The 15,767-nt window shown below is 41.4% G+C and overlaps 1 protein-coding gene across 13 annotated transcripts in view; it reads left to right on the top strand.

Moving 5' to 3' along the window:
- LOC147012519 (dynein axonemal heavy chain 8-like) overlaps positions 1 to 11,969 on the top strand; it is a 70,479-nt gene extending 58,510 nt beyond the window's left edge. For 2 of the 13 annotated variants that reach the window (XM_085853496.1, XM_085853502.1), the window contains 4 exons: positions 5,196 to 5,359; positions 5,633 to 5,809; positions 6,600 to 6,713; positions 10,835 to 11,954. In XM_085853496.1, coding sequence (XP_085709622.1) covers positions 5,196 to 5,359; positions 5,633 to 5,809; positions 6,600 to 6,713; positions 10,835 to 10,966 — 587 coding nt within the window. In that variant the 3' untranslated portion in view covers positions 10,967 to 11,954. Of the gene's footprint in view, positions 1 to 5,195; positions 5,360 to 5,632; positions 5,810 to 6,599; positions 6,714 to 10,834 lie in introns of all 13 variants that reach the window. The other 11 variants (XM_085853500.1, XM_085853495.1, XM_085853494.1 and 8 more) reach the window with 9 other exon arrangements.
- The last annotated feature ends 3,798 nt before the right edge of the window (positions 11,970 to 15,767 follow it).

The raw sequence follows: 15,767 nt of genomic DNA, 5'->3' as shown, positions 1-15,767 counted from the left end.
TCAGCAGAATATCATCTGACTGTAGACTTTTTGTGTGCGTGGTGTTGGCTTAATGGATAGGGTGGTGGTCTGGGGATCCTCGGATCCTGAGTTCATAATCCCACTCGGCTGTTGAATTAATACCAGGTGGGGTTGACTCTGCCTGTCATCCTTCCGAGGTCGGCAAAAATGAGTGGGACCCCAGCATCCTGGAACCCTGTGTCGGAGTGGTGACCCGTCCAGGATTGTGTCCAATAGTTGAGAAGACTGCTTAGATAGCACCAACACTCCACACAGAGTATGGTCCTGATAGATGGATGGATGGATGGATGGATGGGAGACTTATTCTGGTGCTCTGCATTTGAGGTTTGCATCCATAGAACAGCGGTTCCAGTTAAAACTTCATCTGAGCCTGGCTCGTGGACTTATTGTGGAACTTTGTGAGTGAGGTTCATTTTTAATAATGGCATAATACACATTCTGAGATGTAGAGGAACACGATGGAGTTCAGTGGAGGAACAACTGGAGGAAATCGAATTCATCGACGCACTACCGGAGGAGACTCTCCACAAACACCACATTCATTTGCAGAAAACGAACATGGCAGACAGCATTTGTCACCCACTTACATGAAAGAGGACACACTTAGTCACTTTATTCAAATATTTTGTCAGACTTGAAAAATTGCATCGTACCAACAGTGTTTTGGTGTTGAAAGTTTGGTGTTGCAAACAATGGTGCTCACCACACATCGTCTGATAAACTAATTATAGATTTGTAATTTGGTTTGGAGAAACAGAACAGAGTGCAAATGATGTCATAATAAATTAAGAATGACAATGCTTTGCATGGTGCGCTAGAATATGGAAGATAATGACAACTTAATTGGTTCATCCATCCCAGTGATGAGCATGGATTGTGCTTCCCATTTTGATCTCCACAGCAGGTAAGATGTGCATTGAGTGTTGAAAATGACAGAAACAAGATCGTTCAGCAGCTTTGACATTTATTAATAACTAGCAAATGGACCTGTCTCCCCAATGACGGGGAAAAGTTGAAGTTAATGGATCAATTCAAATTATTTCATGGACTTTAAAAAGGTTAATTGTGTTGCGTTCAAAAAACAATCTGCCCTTTTCAATTTGAGACCAATTGGTCGTCCCTGTTTGCCAATAATTGCGACATTGGTCACTTTGAGTTTCAAAGTCAGATCGGTGACTTGCTTCCAGGTACCATGTAAACCTGCACTACCTGTTCCCTGGTCAGGTGAAACATTATTTTAGATCGAAACATTATGGTTATGAAATGAAGTGTAATTTTCCAATCACAAATAATGGAAAATGAGCAACAACATAACGAAAGTTCGCAAAACAAAGGGTTACAAAGGTGTGTAGCCCCTGAGTTAAGCGGGGGATACCTGTACTCAGAAATGACTATTATAAACAATTCCCATTTTACTCTTGAAGCCATTCCCATGACGATATCTGATTTTAGGTGTATAAGCATTAACCTCACATACATTACCAAACATACGCATTGATAATTGGTGATACTAGGTTTTGTGGGTCAGCAGTGGAACTAAATGACAAGGGGGGCATGGGATGGGGGGGGGAGGTAAATGCAAATGAGATTTACCAATGGTACTCCATCTCTTCTGAATCTGATTTTGACAAATTTCCCTGACAATATCTGCTGCTCTTCCTTTGCTCCAATTGGTTCTTCTGACCACGTCCTTGTTAAAGTGGACATCTCTCTGGCTGTTATCAGAGAACCACCTCACCGCCGTCGAGTCTGGCATTTCACTCAAGCCGACTGGCAGGGTCTCCGAGCAGCCATCAAACTTACAGACTGGTCTCCTATCACTACTTTCTCAAACATCAACTCATCCTGGGAATTCTTTCAAAGAAACTTGCTCTCCCTCATGCACAGATTTATCCCCTCTCGTGTTCAGTTGTCTTACCCTTCCTCCCGCCCTTGGTTTACTGAAGCTTGTGGCGAGGCAGTTGTCCTGAAACAACTTGCCTTTGCCTCATGGAAAGCAAACCCAACTGAGGGCAATCTCAGTTCTTTCCACAAAGCTCGGAACAAGTGTGTATCTACCCTCAGGAGAGCCAGAAAACAACATCTTTCTCATCTCAAGTCTGAACTCTCAAACCTCTCTCCCTCCTCAAAATCCTGGTGGCGTTTAATCAAATCTGTTTCTGGTGTATGTTCCCCCTCCATCCCCTCCCTTACCTCAAATGGCCGCACTGCTGATTCCACACGTGATAAAGCTGAATGTCTAAACTCGGTGTTTGCAGCTAAATCTTGTGTCCTAAACCCATCACTATCTCTACCCACTTTACCCAGTCGCACCCAACTGTCCCTGGACTCTGTATCCTTTTCTCCTGACAAGGTGGAGAGCTTGCTTTCAAACCTCGAGTCAGATTCTGCAACCGGTCCAGACGGCATCAGCCCACGTGTCCTCAAAGCCTGCTCTTCTGCTCTTGCTCACCCTCTCTCTGTTCTATTCACCCTCTCATTTGCCCAAGGTCATCTGCCATCTGCTTGGAAATCTGCTAACATCACTGCCCTGCATAAAAAAGGTGCAAAAACAGATCCCTGTAACTACAGACCAATCAGCCTTCTCCCAATCATCAGCAAGGTTATGGAATCCATCATCGCTTCAGACATGAAATCCTTCCTGTTCTCCAATGGCTTGATTTCCAATCATCAATTTGGTTTCAGACCAGGTCACTCTACCCTAGATATGCTGCTACTGCTCTCCCATCAATGGATGGAGGTCCTCAATGCCAGACAGGAAATCCGAGCCGTATCCCTGGACATATCACGTGCTTTTGACACAGTCTGGCACCCTGCCCTACTCACCAAACTCTCTTCCCATGGTATTCAAGGCCATCTCCACTCATGGCTCGCAGACTTCCTCTCCTGTCGCAGTCAACGTGTGGCCCTAAATGGAGTTCTTTCATCCCCTCTTCCTGTGCAGGCTGGAGTTCCTCAAGGTAGTGTTCTGGGCCCTGTTCTTTTTCTGGTTTTCATCAATGATCTCTCGGACTCTCTGGAAAATCCTCTATTTCTCTTTGCCGATGACTCCACCCTCTGCCGTACCATCTGTCATCCCTCAGACCGGCAAGCAGCAGCTTCTTCGCTCACTGCAGATCTGGATAAAATCACAAACTGGTCCAACACGTGGAACATGTCTTTCAATCCAGACAAATCTCACACTCTCACTATGTCTCTTCGAAAGGACCGTTTAGAAAACCCCCCATCCACTTTCTCAACAATCCTCTGGAAGAAGTCTTTTCTTTCAAGCTTCTGGGTCTCACTATCTGCCATGACCTTTCCTGGGAAAGTCACATTTCCAACCTTGCCTCAAAAGCCAGTCGCCGACTGGGAATCCTCTGTCGTGCAAAGTCCTTCCTCGGCCCTCTTGAGCTCCTGACCACTTACAAAGCTTTTGTCCGTAGCCTGATGGAGTACTGCTCTCCCCTCTGGGCTGGTGCTCCTGCCTCCCACCTTTCTCGACTTCACGCTGTCGAAACCAGGGCTTTTAAGATCATTGGCATCTCCCGCAATGAAGCTGAGTCTTTGGGCCTCTCACTCAATCACCGCAGGTTGGTCGGTGGTCTTTCTGTCTTCTACCGACTCCTCTCCAGCCGTGTCCACGCTGCTCTCTCTGCGATTTGTCCCAACCACATTTCCACAGGGCGCTCAAGGTCCGCCAACAACCCCCTTCTGGTAAAACTACCAAAATCACGAATCACTGCTCATCTTCACTCTTTCATTCCTCTTTTTCCCGCCTTTGGAATAAACTTCCTCACTCTATTCTTTCCCATTCTTCCCTCCAGGCTTTCAAAACAGCTGTTCACCACCACCTCTTATCCTCCCCCATCCAAATCCTCGATCTTTTCTACCCCGATAATCCACCCAAGCCCACTTCCTTCAATTCTCCTGCTTTCCTTCCTGAAAGTCCCTGTAATGTCCATCTTCTCCTCGCCATGTTCCCCGTCCCATCCCCATCCCTCTCCCTTCCACAGTTCACCTGTGTCTGTTCCCCAATGATTTGTCCCTTCCACTCCCGCCCCTCTTGTCTCATGCCTCCTTGCTGTGAGTTGTGTGTTAGCTCTCATACGAGCCTCGACCAAGGTATACAAAAAAAAAAAAAAAAAAAAAAATGAGATGGAAGGATTTAAAAGTGCACAAGTTGTGCATGTCATAAAAGTGCTGGGAGGAGGTTGACATTGGGAGCGATAGCACTTCGGAGAAGTGACCGATCGGGCAACAGTGGTGAATGATAAACTTTGACACAGTGACAATGTCTTGATGGCTTTGACAGCATGAAGAGTGGCTTCCAATACAGTGGGCTCAACCAGGTGAGTGCTGCAGGCTTTTCCAGCACACGAAATGCCACAGTGGTGGTAGAGTCTCGGGGGAAACCGAGGGAGCCCTGGGGGTGTAAAATGCGCAGCTTAGTCAGGTGGGTCCTGTGAACATTGGGAATGTGCAATATGGTCCATTCAAAGCGTGGACTCATGATCAGATGTAAACATGGCTGAACTGGAATGAGCTCGTACCTCTCTCTCCGCCAGGCTGAACAGTTTATGTTTCGCGTCCCACCGAAAGGCCAAATCTGCACCCGGACTTTAACCAAAAATCGAATTGACTTGTTATTTTCACCGATCTAACTCTTCCACCAAGTTTTCTCGTTACCCGTCCACAATTTTTGAAATATCGTGCTTTATATAGTTTTTTGGCGGCCAAGCTATCTCTCAATTTGTGAAGAATCACTTTAAAAATTCTAGTGTCTGGATGTGTAATCTTCACCAAAATCATATCAATTTGTCCTCGGCACATGCCAAAACCTGTCCACCAAGTTTCGGAACAAATTTGTCCGTAACTTTTTGAGACATCCTGCTCACAGACAGACAGAGACGTCTGTCTCTCCATCCACCTTCAGTGGCAGAGGAAACAACAACCACTTCCAACCACCGTTGCCGGCTGAGCTAAGTTCGAAAGCTGGGCATGATTTCTCTCCTCGAAGCTTTTGGAAACCACCGCATATTTGAAGAGTTTATATTTGTACATTTCCACCCTTCCGCAATAACTGTAAAAGTTTGATCGTATTTTCCTTTGATTTTGAAAACGAAGCACCCGTGACCTGATTCCTTGGCCAGGAAACTGCTCTGGCTTTGACCGACCCACATTTACTTTTCCAGGTGCTGTCCGAAGCATTGAAGGTGTTCCGGAATTGCAAAGGCCAAGCGCAATAGACCTGAACCGATTTCAATCCTTCGATGATATTACGGCTGCTGCTCATGATCCTCAGTTGCTGCCTGATTTTGAAGGCATCTTGTTGATTTGGCATCAACAGATATATCAGGTAAGGCAGATGCTTTGATGAGATTTTGTTTTTTGAAAGAAATCCCTATTTTAACAATGATTTTGTTCATATCACCGATGATGATATTAGAACACATCGACACCGGTGATGTTAAAAAAAACTTTCCCTGATTAACTTTTTGCCATTATTTTGTGATTCTATCTATCTTGATGATGTATTGAAGGTACTCATGAGGCTTGTTGTCTTCCATAATGTGTAAAAATCTATTTAACTTCATAAATATGAGATCTGATATTCTATCTTGCTTCACAGGTGTTGACGAAGAGTGAACATGTCCGCAAGGAAGCAGATAACTCTGGCCCGTTGACGGAGCTGGAGTATTGGAGGTTCATGTCGGTGAAGTTGAACTCGATTATACAGCAAGTTGAAGGGACGGATTGCCGCACCGTTTTGAACGTCCTCCTTGCAGCACGCTCCAAGCTCATCAAGGTATCTGTAAAAGTGACCGGTGTTTTAAATTCTGCAACTCTGTTGGCCAGAATTATTCTGTGTTTCTCTGTAAGCAACGCCGTAGCTTTCCACTTCTCACCAATATTTATCTTAAATGTCATCAGTGCTGATGAGCTGAGATTATCCGGCCACTTTTAATATCCAGAATGTTCATATTGTTATGTTTGTGGGTTTGATGGAGGAATTTCAAAGGAAAGATAGGAATGTATAGAGTTGCTTGGTCTGTGGACGTGTAGGAGACATCTCGATGTAAATTAGGTAGGGAAACTGTGAGCTGAAGTGTGATGCGTCACCACACTGGGGGTGGTGCTGTGTTAATTAGGTATGGTTTAAGGATAATTTCTCCCAGCATGTGATTGCCATTGTAAATAGTTGATTTATTTTCATTAAAGCCCATATTTATTTAAGTTGCTTGCGTCTGTCTATTTGTCATGGGTTCACCATAAACCCCATTGTGCTTTACTTCCGTCTGCTCCGTCCTTGCCGTCCTATCCTTCCTGCGCGCGCCATCATCTCTGAGAATCTGGGCTGCAAGCCTCCAAGGGAAATCGTTCAGCTATCCGTCCGGATAGGTTAAACCACCCGGACACGACAATATGCAGCCACGACTTTGTTAATTGATTAATTACACAGATATCTTGTCTCAGGGGAGAGATGAATGGAGTTGTTTGCTCAGCAACAGCGCAGTGATGATTACGCTGCTATTAACTATTTAATTGATGTCATTTCATCGATTTTTAAACCAGGATATGTGCTTTATATTTCCCAGAAATGGAGAGAAATGGACGGCAAGATCACAGATGCTGCGAATGAGGCAAAAGACAACGTAGCACATTTATCTACACTTGAAAGAGTCTGTCAACCTCTTTACAGCAGCGATCCTGTAAGTTTTGTTCGTCATCATTTGTCATGCCAATGATTTATAATCAAGAAAGAATCGATATTCTATGGTCACTTGTATAATACCTAGAAGTAAGATACTGCAACTCGCACCCAGCCAATCCTAACCGAACTCGAACCTCGTGATGATGGAGTTAACTCTCCCCGTCTTGCGAAGTGTGAACTGCTTTGTGTCCACTGAATGGCCGGATCGGATCTTCACAAAAATTGAACCAATTAGTTGTTGTCACATACCCAACATGTCCAAAAAGTTTTGTCCGAATCCTTGCATAACTTTTTGAGTTATCCTTCTCATAGACAGACAGACAGACAAACAGCGGTGCAACGTAACCGGCTTCCAACTTCGGTGGAGGTGGTCACAACAAATATGAATGTGAAAAAGAACAATAAGAAGCTATCTCCATCAGAAAATAAATCACGTGTATCACCGACAACGATTTTGGTTTCACCTACCTTATACTCCACCGTAATTGACACGGACTCAATTGAGAGGTCGTCAGACACACAGAAGGAGAAAAGGGTGAGACGATGTGTGGAAGAGGGGGGGTGGTGTCCTCGTGGGGGGATAACGGGGTGGTTTCGGTGTGCACGAGCCAAGTGGTGCACTCTTGCCGAGACACTGTGGGGCAAGCAGACAGCTATTTCCCCACGCACACTGAACTGTGATCTGGATCTCCTGCCAGTCTGGGAGAAATTGCCACTGGTGTCCCGAAGATCATGGGACCGGTTCCTCCTTTCGCTGGGGTGGCCTAAATAACCCCCAGCGATGCTCCGGTATGGAGTCCCGCTTTGGAGTTCTGTTAAGAGAATGAGATAACCTTCACACACTTCTGACCCTGTCAAGGTCTTGGCACAACTGCTCTGCCACGGACATCACTCTCAGGATTCCTGCCTCAACTGCTCGAACGCAGACCTCGCTCTCGAGATTCCCGGCTCAACAGCTCTGATGTGGACCTCGCTCTCGGGATTCCCGGTTCGACGACCGGCTCTCACCCAAAAACCCATTTCAAAACCTTTCCTGTCTTGACGTCATCAGGAATGCTCATTGGTCACGTGGCTCGAGTGCACTGTTGATTGGCCCGATTTCAAGAGAACGCATACTCCATTTGGCTCGAGAGCCGTGAGTCGTGAGGCCAATGAGGAGAAAGGGGATCATGGTATGAATCAACAAAATAAATGAGGAATAATCACATTTTAAATTGAAAAACACAAAGGGATGGAGTGCAGACAAAGGTTCTGAACATGAGTGTCCGTTGGCAGATCTAAAATGGGATTTTACAAATATAACTACATGAAACATCCAAATTGTGATTCAACGAATCAACGACTTAACACCTTAACCCGCAGCATCCATTCTCGTTACAACACTTGAGGCATGTTGAATCAGTTGTGAAATAACATTTGGAGGTCAAACATGAAGCAACGAAGATTTTTCAAGTTTATTGGTCAGTCGAAGTTGGTATAACTCAGCGAATTTTGTTTTTCCCCCCCCCCAGGTATGTTGTTGGTCTGTCACGTTTGACGTTTGTAGCATTTGTTTGTCACACGATTTTTGGGCACAGTTTTCAAGCAATCGTTCTGAAATTTTGTGTGTGTGTAGTTGACCGGCCAAGGACAGCAAGGTTTAATTTTGGTTCGGATACGAGATCCGGATACGAGAATTATTTAACTAATTCTTCAACATTGAGACATTTGGCCAAAAATGATATCGAGCACAACATCTCAAAACGTTATGGATGGATTTGGACGAAACTTGGTGGACATGTTGGATGTGTGACAAGGACTAACTGATTCGATTTTTGTGAAGATCCAAATCCAGATCTTTTTTCGAGAATTATTTAATTTTTAACTAATTTTTTCTCACCGTTGAGAGTTGGGGCTAAAACCATATACGGCACAATATTTCAAAAATGTGTTGGGCCCGATATGTTCTCATGGATCAGGCATTGCAGGGGCGGAGGAATGGGCCCTACCGAGTGCCCTTCTAGTTTTTTAATCGAATTATTGTCACAATCTTTAGCTTGCCTGTTCGAAGAACAGAGAGCAAGAGCGATACCCCCGGCGTGAGCGTGAGCATCAGCGTGAACATGAAAATGTTAAGGTTTTTGGTGCAAGTTGTTTAGAAGCTTGCCATTCATTTAATATGTGTCCTCGGATGCTGATATTTGGCATGGAGGTTTCTTTGGGGGTATATTATTGATGTCGTTAAGTTGAAATTCAAAAATAATTTCAAATGTTTTAAATTTTTGACCTGTTTTGAACTTAACTTTTTTGAAGCACATCAGCGTTAAAGTTTTTGGTGCAAGTTATTTCGAAGCTTGCCATTCATTTAATATGTGTACTGGGATGCTGGTATTTGGCATGGAGGTTCCTTTGGGGTATATTATTGATGTGGTGAAGTTGAAATTAAAAAAATAATTTCAAATGTTTTTAATTTTTGACCTGTTTTGAACTTAACTTTTTTGTAGCACATCAACGTTAAAGTTTTTGGTGCAAGTTATTTGGAAGCTTGCCATTCATTTAATATGTGTACTAGGATGCTGATATTTGACATGGAGGTTCCTTTGGGGTATATTATTGATGCAGTTAAGTTGAAATAAAAAAATTTCAAATGTTTGAAATTTTTGACCTGTTTTGGAGCACATCAACGATAAAGTTTTTGGTGCAAGTTATTTAGAAGCTTGCCATTCATTTAATATGTGTACTGGGATGCTGATATTTGGCATGGAGGTTCCTTTGGGGTATAATATTGGTGAAGTGAAGTTGAAATAAAAAAATGATTTTAATTTTTTTTAATTTTTGACTTGTTTTTAACTTTACTTTTTTGTAGCACATCAACATTTAAGTTTTTGGTGCAAGTTATTTAGAAGCTTGCCATTCATTTAATATGTGTACTAGGATGCTGATATTTGGCAAGGAGGTTCCTTTGGGGTATATTATTGATGTCGTGAAGTTGAAATTAAAAAATAATTTCAAATGTTTGAAATTTTTGACCTGTTTTGAACTCAACTTTTTTGGAGCACATCAACGATAAAGTTTTTGGTGCAAGTTATTTAGAAGCTTGCCATTCATTTAATATGTGTACTGGGATGCTGATATTTGGCATGGAGGTTCCTTTGGGGTATAATATTGGTGAAGTGAAGTTGAAATAAAAAAAGATTTTAATTTTTTTTAATTTTTGACTTGTTTTTAACTTTACTTTTTTGTAGCACATCAACATTTAAGTTTTTGGTGCAAGTTATTTAGAAGCTTGCCATTCATTTAATATGTGTACTAGGATGCTGATATTTGGCAAGGACGTTCCTTTGGGGTATATTATTGATGTCGTGAAGTTGAAATTAAAAAATAATTTCAAATGTTTGAAATTTTTGACCTGTTTTGAACTTAACTTTTTTGGAGCACATCAACGATAAAGTTTTTGGTGCAAGTTATTTAGAAGCTTGCCATTCATTTAATATGTGTACTCGGATGCTGATATTTGGCATGGAGGTTCCTTTGGGGTATACTATTGGTGTAGTGAAGTTGAAATTAACAAATGATTTAATTATTTTTTTAATTTCAACCTAAGATGGTGTCAAAGCTACCCAATGCTCGCCTGTTTATACTAGACGCTTGCCATTCATTTAATATGTGTACTAGGGATGCAATGAAGTCCAAATGAAATAAATTTTGTTGGTGCACCTTTTTCATACTCAATATTTGTGAAGTCAAAACACTACATATTACTTTTTTAGCTCGCTTGTTCGAAGAACAGAGAGCTATAGCAATACCCCCAGCCTGAGCGTGAGCGTCAGCGTGAGCATGAAAATGTTAAAGTTTTTGGTGCAAGTTATTTCCTTTCTAATGTTTTTATCTACCACACTATTTTTTTACTGATTACAACATACAAATACATATATTGCTTTAAAATAATTTGGATCAGACTTCACTGCAATGCTTTATTTAAAATATTATTGGACTCGTCTTTTAAAAACGATAAATGTATAAACAGGCGAGCATTGGGTGGCTTTGACACCAACTCTCTGGTTTTCAACACCTTGATATACTTGAGGGAAGTTATTCAATGTGAGTTATGCTTCAATGTCTCACTGTATGTTTCTGCAGGTGGCCATAACAAAAGAGATCCAGAACCTCGTCAATCAAATAAAGGCGATACATGACTTTTCTCGGTACTACAAGTCATCCGAAAGGATTTCCACCTTATTAATGAAGGTATGTCTGCTTCCTTTGCTATAACTTGCCGGTGGAAGCTCTTCCTCAGCATCAGACCCGTGCCCTGTTGATGATGCAACCAGCAGGTGCAACCGGGTGAACATCATCAATGTACTGATAGTTGGACAGTGGGGAAACAAGTGCATTGTTCTTGCCGTCGGTGGTTGCCATTGTTTTATTTGCTCAAACAGCAAAACAGCACCGATTGTAAAAATTTCTCAAATTGTCCTGTGCAACATATTCTTGCATGAAAACTTTTTGACACAAATTAATTGAATACTTTTGGTTGGTCTGTTACACATTCCCATTGTACGCGTGGCTCATGATGGATGCAGGGGTACCTGGTTGAAATGTGATAAACTGTGTGGATGTTTTAAATGATCAGATACAGTTGTTTCCTTGCTTTCTTACTCTTGTTTTTGTCCAGCATGTGATTTATGTACAAACTCTCCAACACCAGCCCTAAATCACTGTAAAAAAAAATGGGGGAAAAGGCAACAAACTGACATGAAGCAACAGGTGCAGTGGGCCACCTGGAAAGACCCAACAAGCAAGGGAATGAATAACTTCAGAGGATGGGTGGGCTGAGAGAGTATCGGGAGCAAGACCAGAGGCCAACCAGAACCATCTCTTGTCATCCCCATTTCAGGCCCATCATCTTCATTACCACCACTTCCCTTCCCTAACCCAACCATCTGACTTGGTAATTTCAGTGTTTCTTTCACTCCTCATTCCTCTTTTCTTGCTTGATCATTTCCTTCATGTTTGTCTCGATGTCAGTTCTATCTTACTTTTCCATTATTAGCCTCACTCTGATGAAGAAAAAAAGAAACCAGGATCCACCAAACTGTCTGTGACGTCAGAACAGGGCTTGCATGACTGTCTCATCATGAAAGATGCCAAAAATGTTCAGAGCTTGAGATGCTGCAGAATCCAGGAGAGACATGTGAAGCAAGGGTGCCAACCCACCTGGGAGAGCCAAACTCCTTTGTTCTGCAGACAAATTTCCTTGTTCCCTGCAGAAACCTGGGGATGGGTGGGAGGGAGGACAATGCATGGAAATATCAGAGGGTGCAAGACCAGAAAGGATGTCTCTGTTCTGTTCATCAGATGAAAGGATGTCCATCAGATGTTCATGTCTGTTCCCCACTGTTTTGTCCTTCCCACGCCCCTCTTGTCCTGTGCATTGTGTGTTAGCTTTCATACGAGCTTTGACAAAGCATACAAGAAATATAAAGGAGACGGTAGAAGACAGACCACCGACCTGGCTGCGTGGGTGAAGTGATAGGCCCATCGGCTCAGCTTCATCGCAGGAGATTCAAATAATCTTGAAGGTCGAAGTTTTTACGGCATCAAGCTGAGGATGATGTTTGGCACAGGAGCCAGGTTAGAGGGGAGAGCAGTACTCAATAAAGCTGCAGATGAAAGTTCTGTATGTGGTCAGGTGCTCAGGTGGGCCGAGGAGGGATAAACCACAAACCGGCGACAGGGTGTTGGGTGCCCAAGGCTCATCAATGCACGACGGCAACGAAGGCTATCCCGTCTGGTCCGAAACGACAGAAGGTGGACTGTGGCACAAGTCACAGAAAATTTTAATGGTGGTCACGGGAGGAATGTGTCACAATCCACAGTGCATCGCACCCTGCTGCGTATGGGGCTGCGTTGCTGCAGACCGGTCAGAGTGCCCATGATGACCCCTGTCCACCATCGAAAGCTCCTACAATGGGCACGCGAGCGTCGGAACTGGACCTTGGAGCAGTGGAAGAAGGTCGCCTGGTCCGATGAGTCCCGTTTTCTTTTAGATCACGTGGATGGCCGTGTACGTGTGTGCCGTTTACCTGGGGAAGTGATGGCACCAGGATGCACTGTGGGAAGACGACAAGCCGGTGGAGGGAGTGTGATGCTCTGGGCAATGTTCTGCTGGGAATCCCTGGGTCCGGCCATTCATGTGGACGTCAATTTGATACGTGTCACCGACCTAAACATTGTTGCAGACCAGGTACACCCCTTCATGGCAATGGTAATCCCTGATGGCAGTGACCTCTTTCAGCAGGATAATGCGCCCTGCCACACTGCACACATTGTTCGGGAATGGTGTTCACGGTATTGCCCTGGTCTCCAAATTCTCCAGATCTCAATCCGATTGAGCATCTGTGGGATGTGCTGGACCGACAAGTCCAATTCATGGCAGCTCCACCTCGCAACTTACAGGACTTGAAGGATCTGCTGCTAATGTTTTGGTGCCAGATACCACAGGACACCTTCAGGGGTCTTGTAGAGTCCATGCCTCGGCAGTAGAAGAAGGTGGTCATAATGTTTTGGACTCAGCATGCCTCAGCACTGTTTTGGCGGCACAAGGAGCACCAGAAGCATATTATGCAGGTGGTCAAAATGTTTTGGCTCATCAGTGTATACGTGTATATGTGTATGTATGTATGTATGTATGTATGTATGTATGTATGTATGTATGTATGTATGTATGTATGTATGTATGTATGTATGTATGTATGTATATATATATATATATATATATATATAGTGAATATACTGGTTCTGGCTCACTTTTCCCCATGTAAATGAATGGGGGATTTTCAGCGATTCATATTTTTTTCCCTAAAAATAAACCCCCTTTTTATCACAAGGTATATTTATTTGTCTCCCCTTTTAACCTGGGGACACTTTTTTTCAAATAATCCATACAATAAGATAAAGATTGTTAAAGGTGATTCCAAAGAAATATCTAAAACGTCTAAGCCTCGGGACACTCTTTATCAAATAACCGATGCATATTGTTTAGCTCACTCATTGAACCTATAAAGAATTGTTCATTCTCAAATTCCTTTAATAGTTTAATTTTCTTTACACAATAATCCCCATCTAAAATATTGAAAAACAAAACATTTGAATCTTTATATTTTTTAAGATACCCCTTTTGTGCCATTACGAAATGATAAACTTCTCTTAATGCTCTTGTTTGACCACCTCCTGAGCCACATATCATTTTGAGATTATAGTAAATTGTTTTTTCATTGTTCAATTGATAACCATCAAAGTTTTCAGTCCATTCAAGGATATTCATTTTTTTCTTTACATCCTCTAACTGACTACTTTTTAAATTGATTCGCTTATTTGTTTTATTTACCTTTGTTTTAGTTATTTTTTCAATAAGACTTATTTGATATTTTTCACATTCATTATGTTTTCCATTTATATACCAAGACTGAGATTTTCTCCACTCTTTAGTTTGATTAATACTTGGTTTGACCATTTATATATTGCAAAAAAAAATGCGGCGGTAGCCCTTAAAAAACCCTAACCCATCTTCCCATCGTTAAAACACAATCTATTCTACTCACTCTATCATACAATATCCATATGGAACACAATCTATTCCATTATCTAAAATAAATCTCTTATCATCAAAGGCCTTTTTAGTGGGGTTTTTTTGCCTTTTTATTTGCCTTTTTATTTACTTCTTCACTATATATGTTATGTTTATAACTTCTTATTGTATTCATTTTCCTATAATCTTTCTTATTCATCAAACAATTATAATAATTTCTAAAAGTGATTGATTTCTTTATTACATATTTCTTTATTCCCTTTAACCTCTTATCAATCTGATCACCATACTTATAAGCATATGCCTTTGCTCTCAATCCAATAAACTCACTCATTACTTTTCCACCCAACTCATCCTTAAACTTACCAATAACCTTTTCATTCTTTTTGGAAAATAACTCACTCTTCTTGCTGAAATTACTTGCATCATATACTGCAATATTTTTCTTCATATCTTTATAAACATCATCAGTTTTTATATCTAGGATAAAACTATCAGTGTCCATATACAACAATGAAACATTTTCACCATACTCTTTCTTTAAGTCATTATACAAATAATCATACATCAATATCTTTGATAAATCAAGAACTGCTGTTCCAATATAAATTGGTTTATCCATTACAATACTTTCCTTTTTCATATGAATTGCAGAAAAGTTCTCTGAAAAAACCTCTTCTCTCTCAAAACTTGGTTTATTTATCAATCTCGAAGCTTCTTTCCAAGATGCTGCGAATCTAATGTTTTGCCTGTTTCTAACATTTTCCATAGTCTTTCCAAATACAGCATTATTCATTAATTTATAAAAGTCCCCTTCAAATTTTACTTTTGTATTTGCTCTCATATCTGTATTGAATTGAATATACTTTTTCACCCAAGGACTTTGTTTAAATTTTAAAACTCTATGAATTTTAGCTACTCTCAATCCTTCTCTCAAAAAGTGTTTTAAGCTTCTCTGATGCAAAACATATCCCTCTTTATCATAGAATGTTGTTAATAACTTTTCTGTTGATTTGCCTTTAATATTAAAACTTTTATGATAATCACTGAACCATTCTTTCTTTGGGGTTTCTTTCTCACATGCAAAAGAAAGGTCTTTATGCTTATTATAAAGATCACTCGGGTACCTCAAATAAACTTCAAAATAATAACCTTCTTCTTCATCATTCAATTCCTCTTGAGAAGAAATAACAATATTCATCAAAGCCTTTTCATAATCCTTTTCTTCCACCAACTCTAATTTACCATAAGGCAGAGATTGAGACGTTGCCCATCCATACAAATTATTAGCATCAAAAGACATCAAATAATTACTATCTTTTTCACTATCATAATTTGGAAGATATTTATTATTTGCTTTCGCATATCTTTTTGAACATACTTGTGATATTCCACCTCTCTTGGACTTCTCAATCATCAAAAGCATATCAACATCACTGATTAAATCTATATCTTGTTTTGTCATTTTCAACATTGCACTCC

This window comes from Eptatretus burgeri, chromosome 14 (assembly GCF_056783735.1).
Source record: "Eptatretus burgeri isolate ZD-2024b chromosome 14, Ebu_testis_v1, whole genome shotgun sequence".
In the NCBI taxonomy this organism is placed as follows: Eukaryota; Metazoa; Chordata; class Myxini; order Myxiniformes; family Myxinidae; genus Eptatretus; species Eptatretus burgeri.
This window is presented reverse-complemented; position numbering and strand designations above follow the sequence as displayed.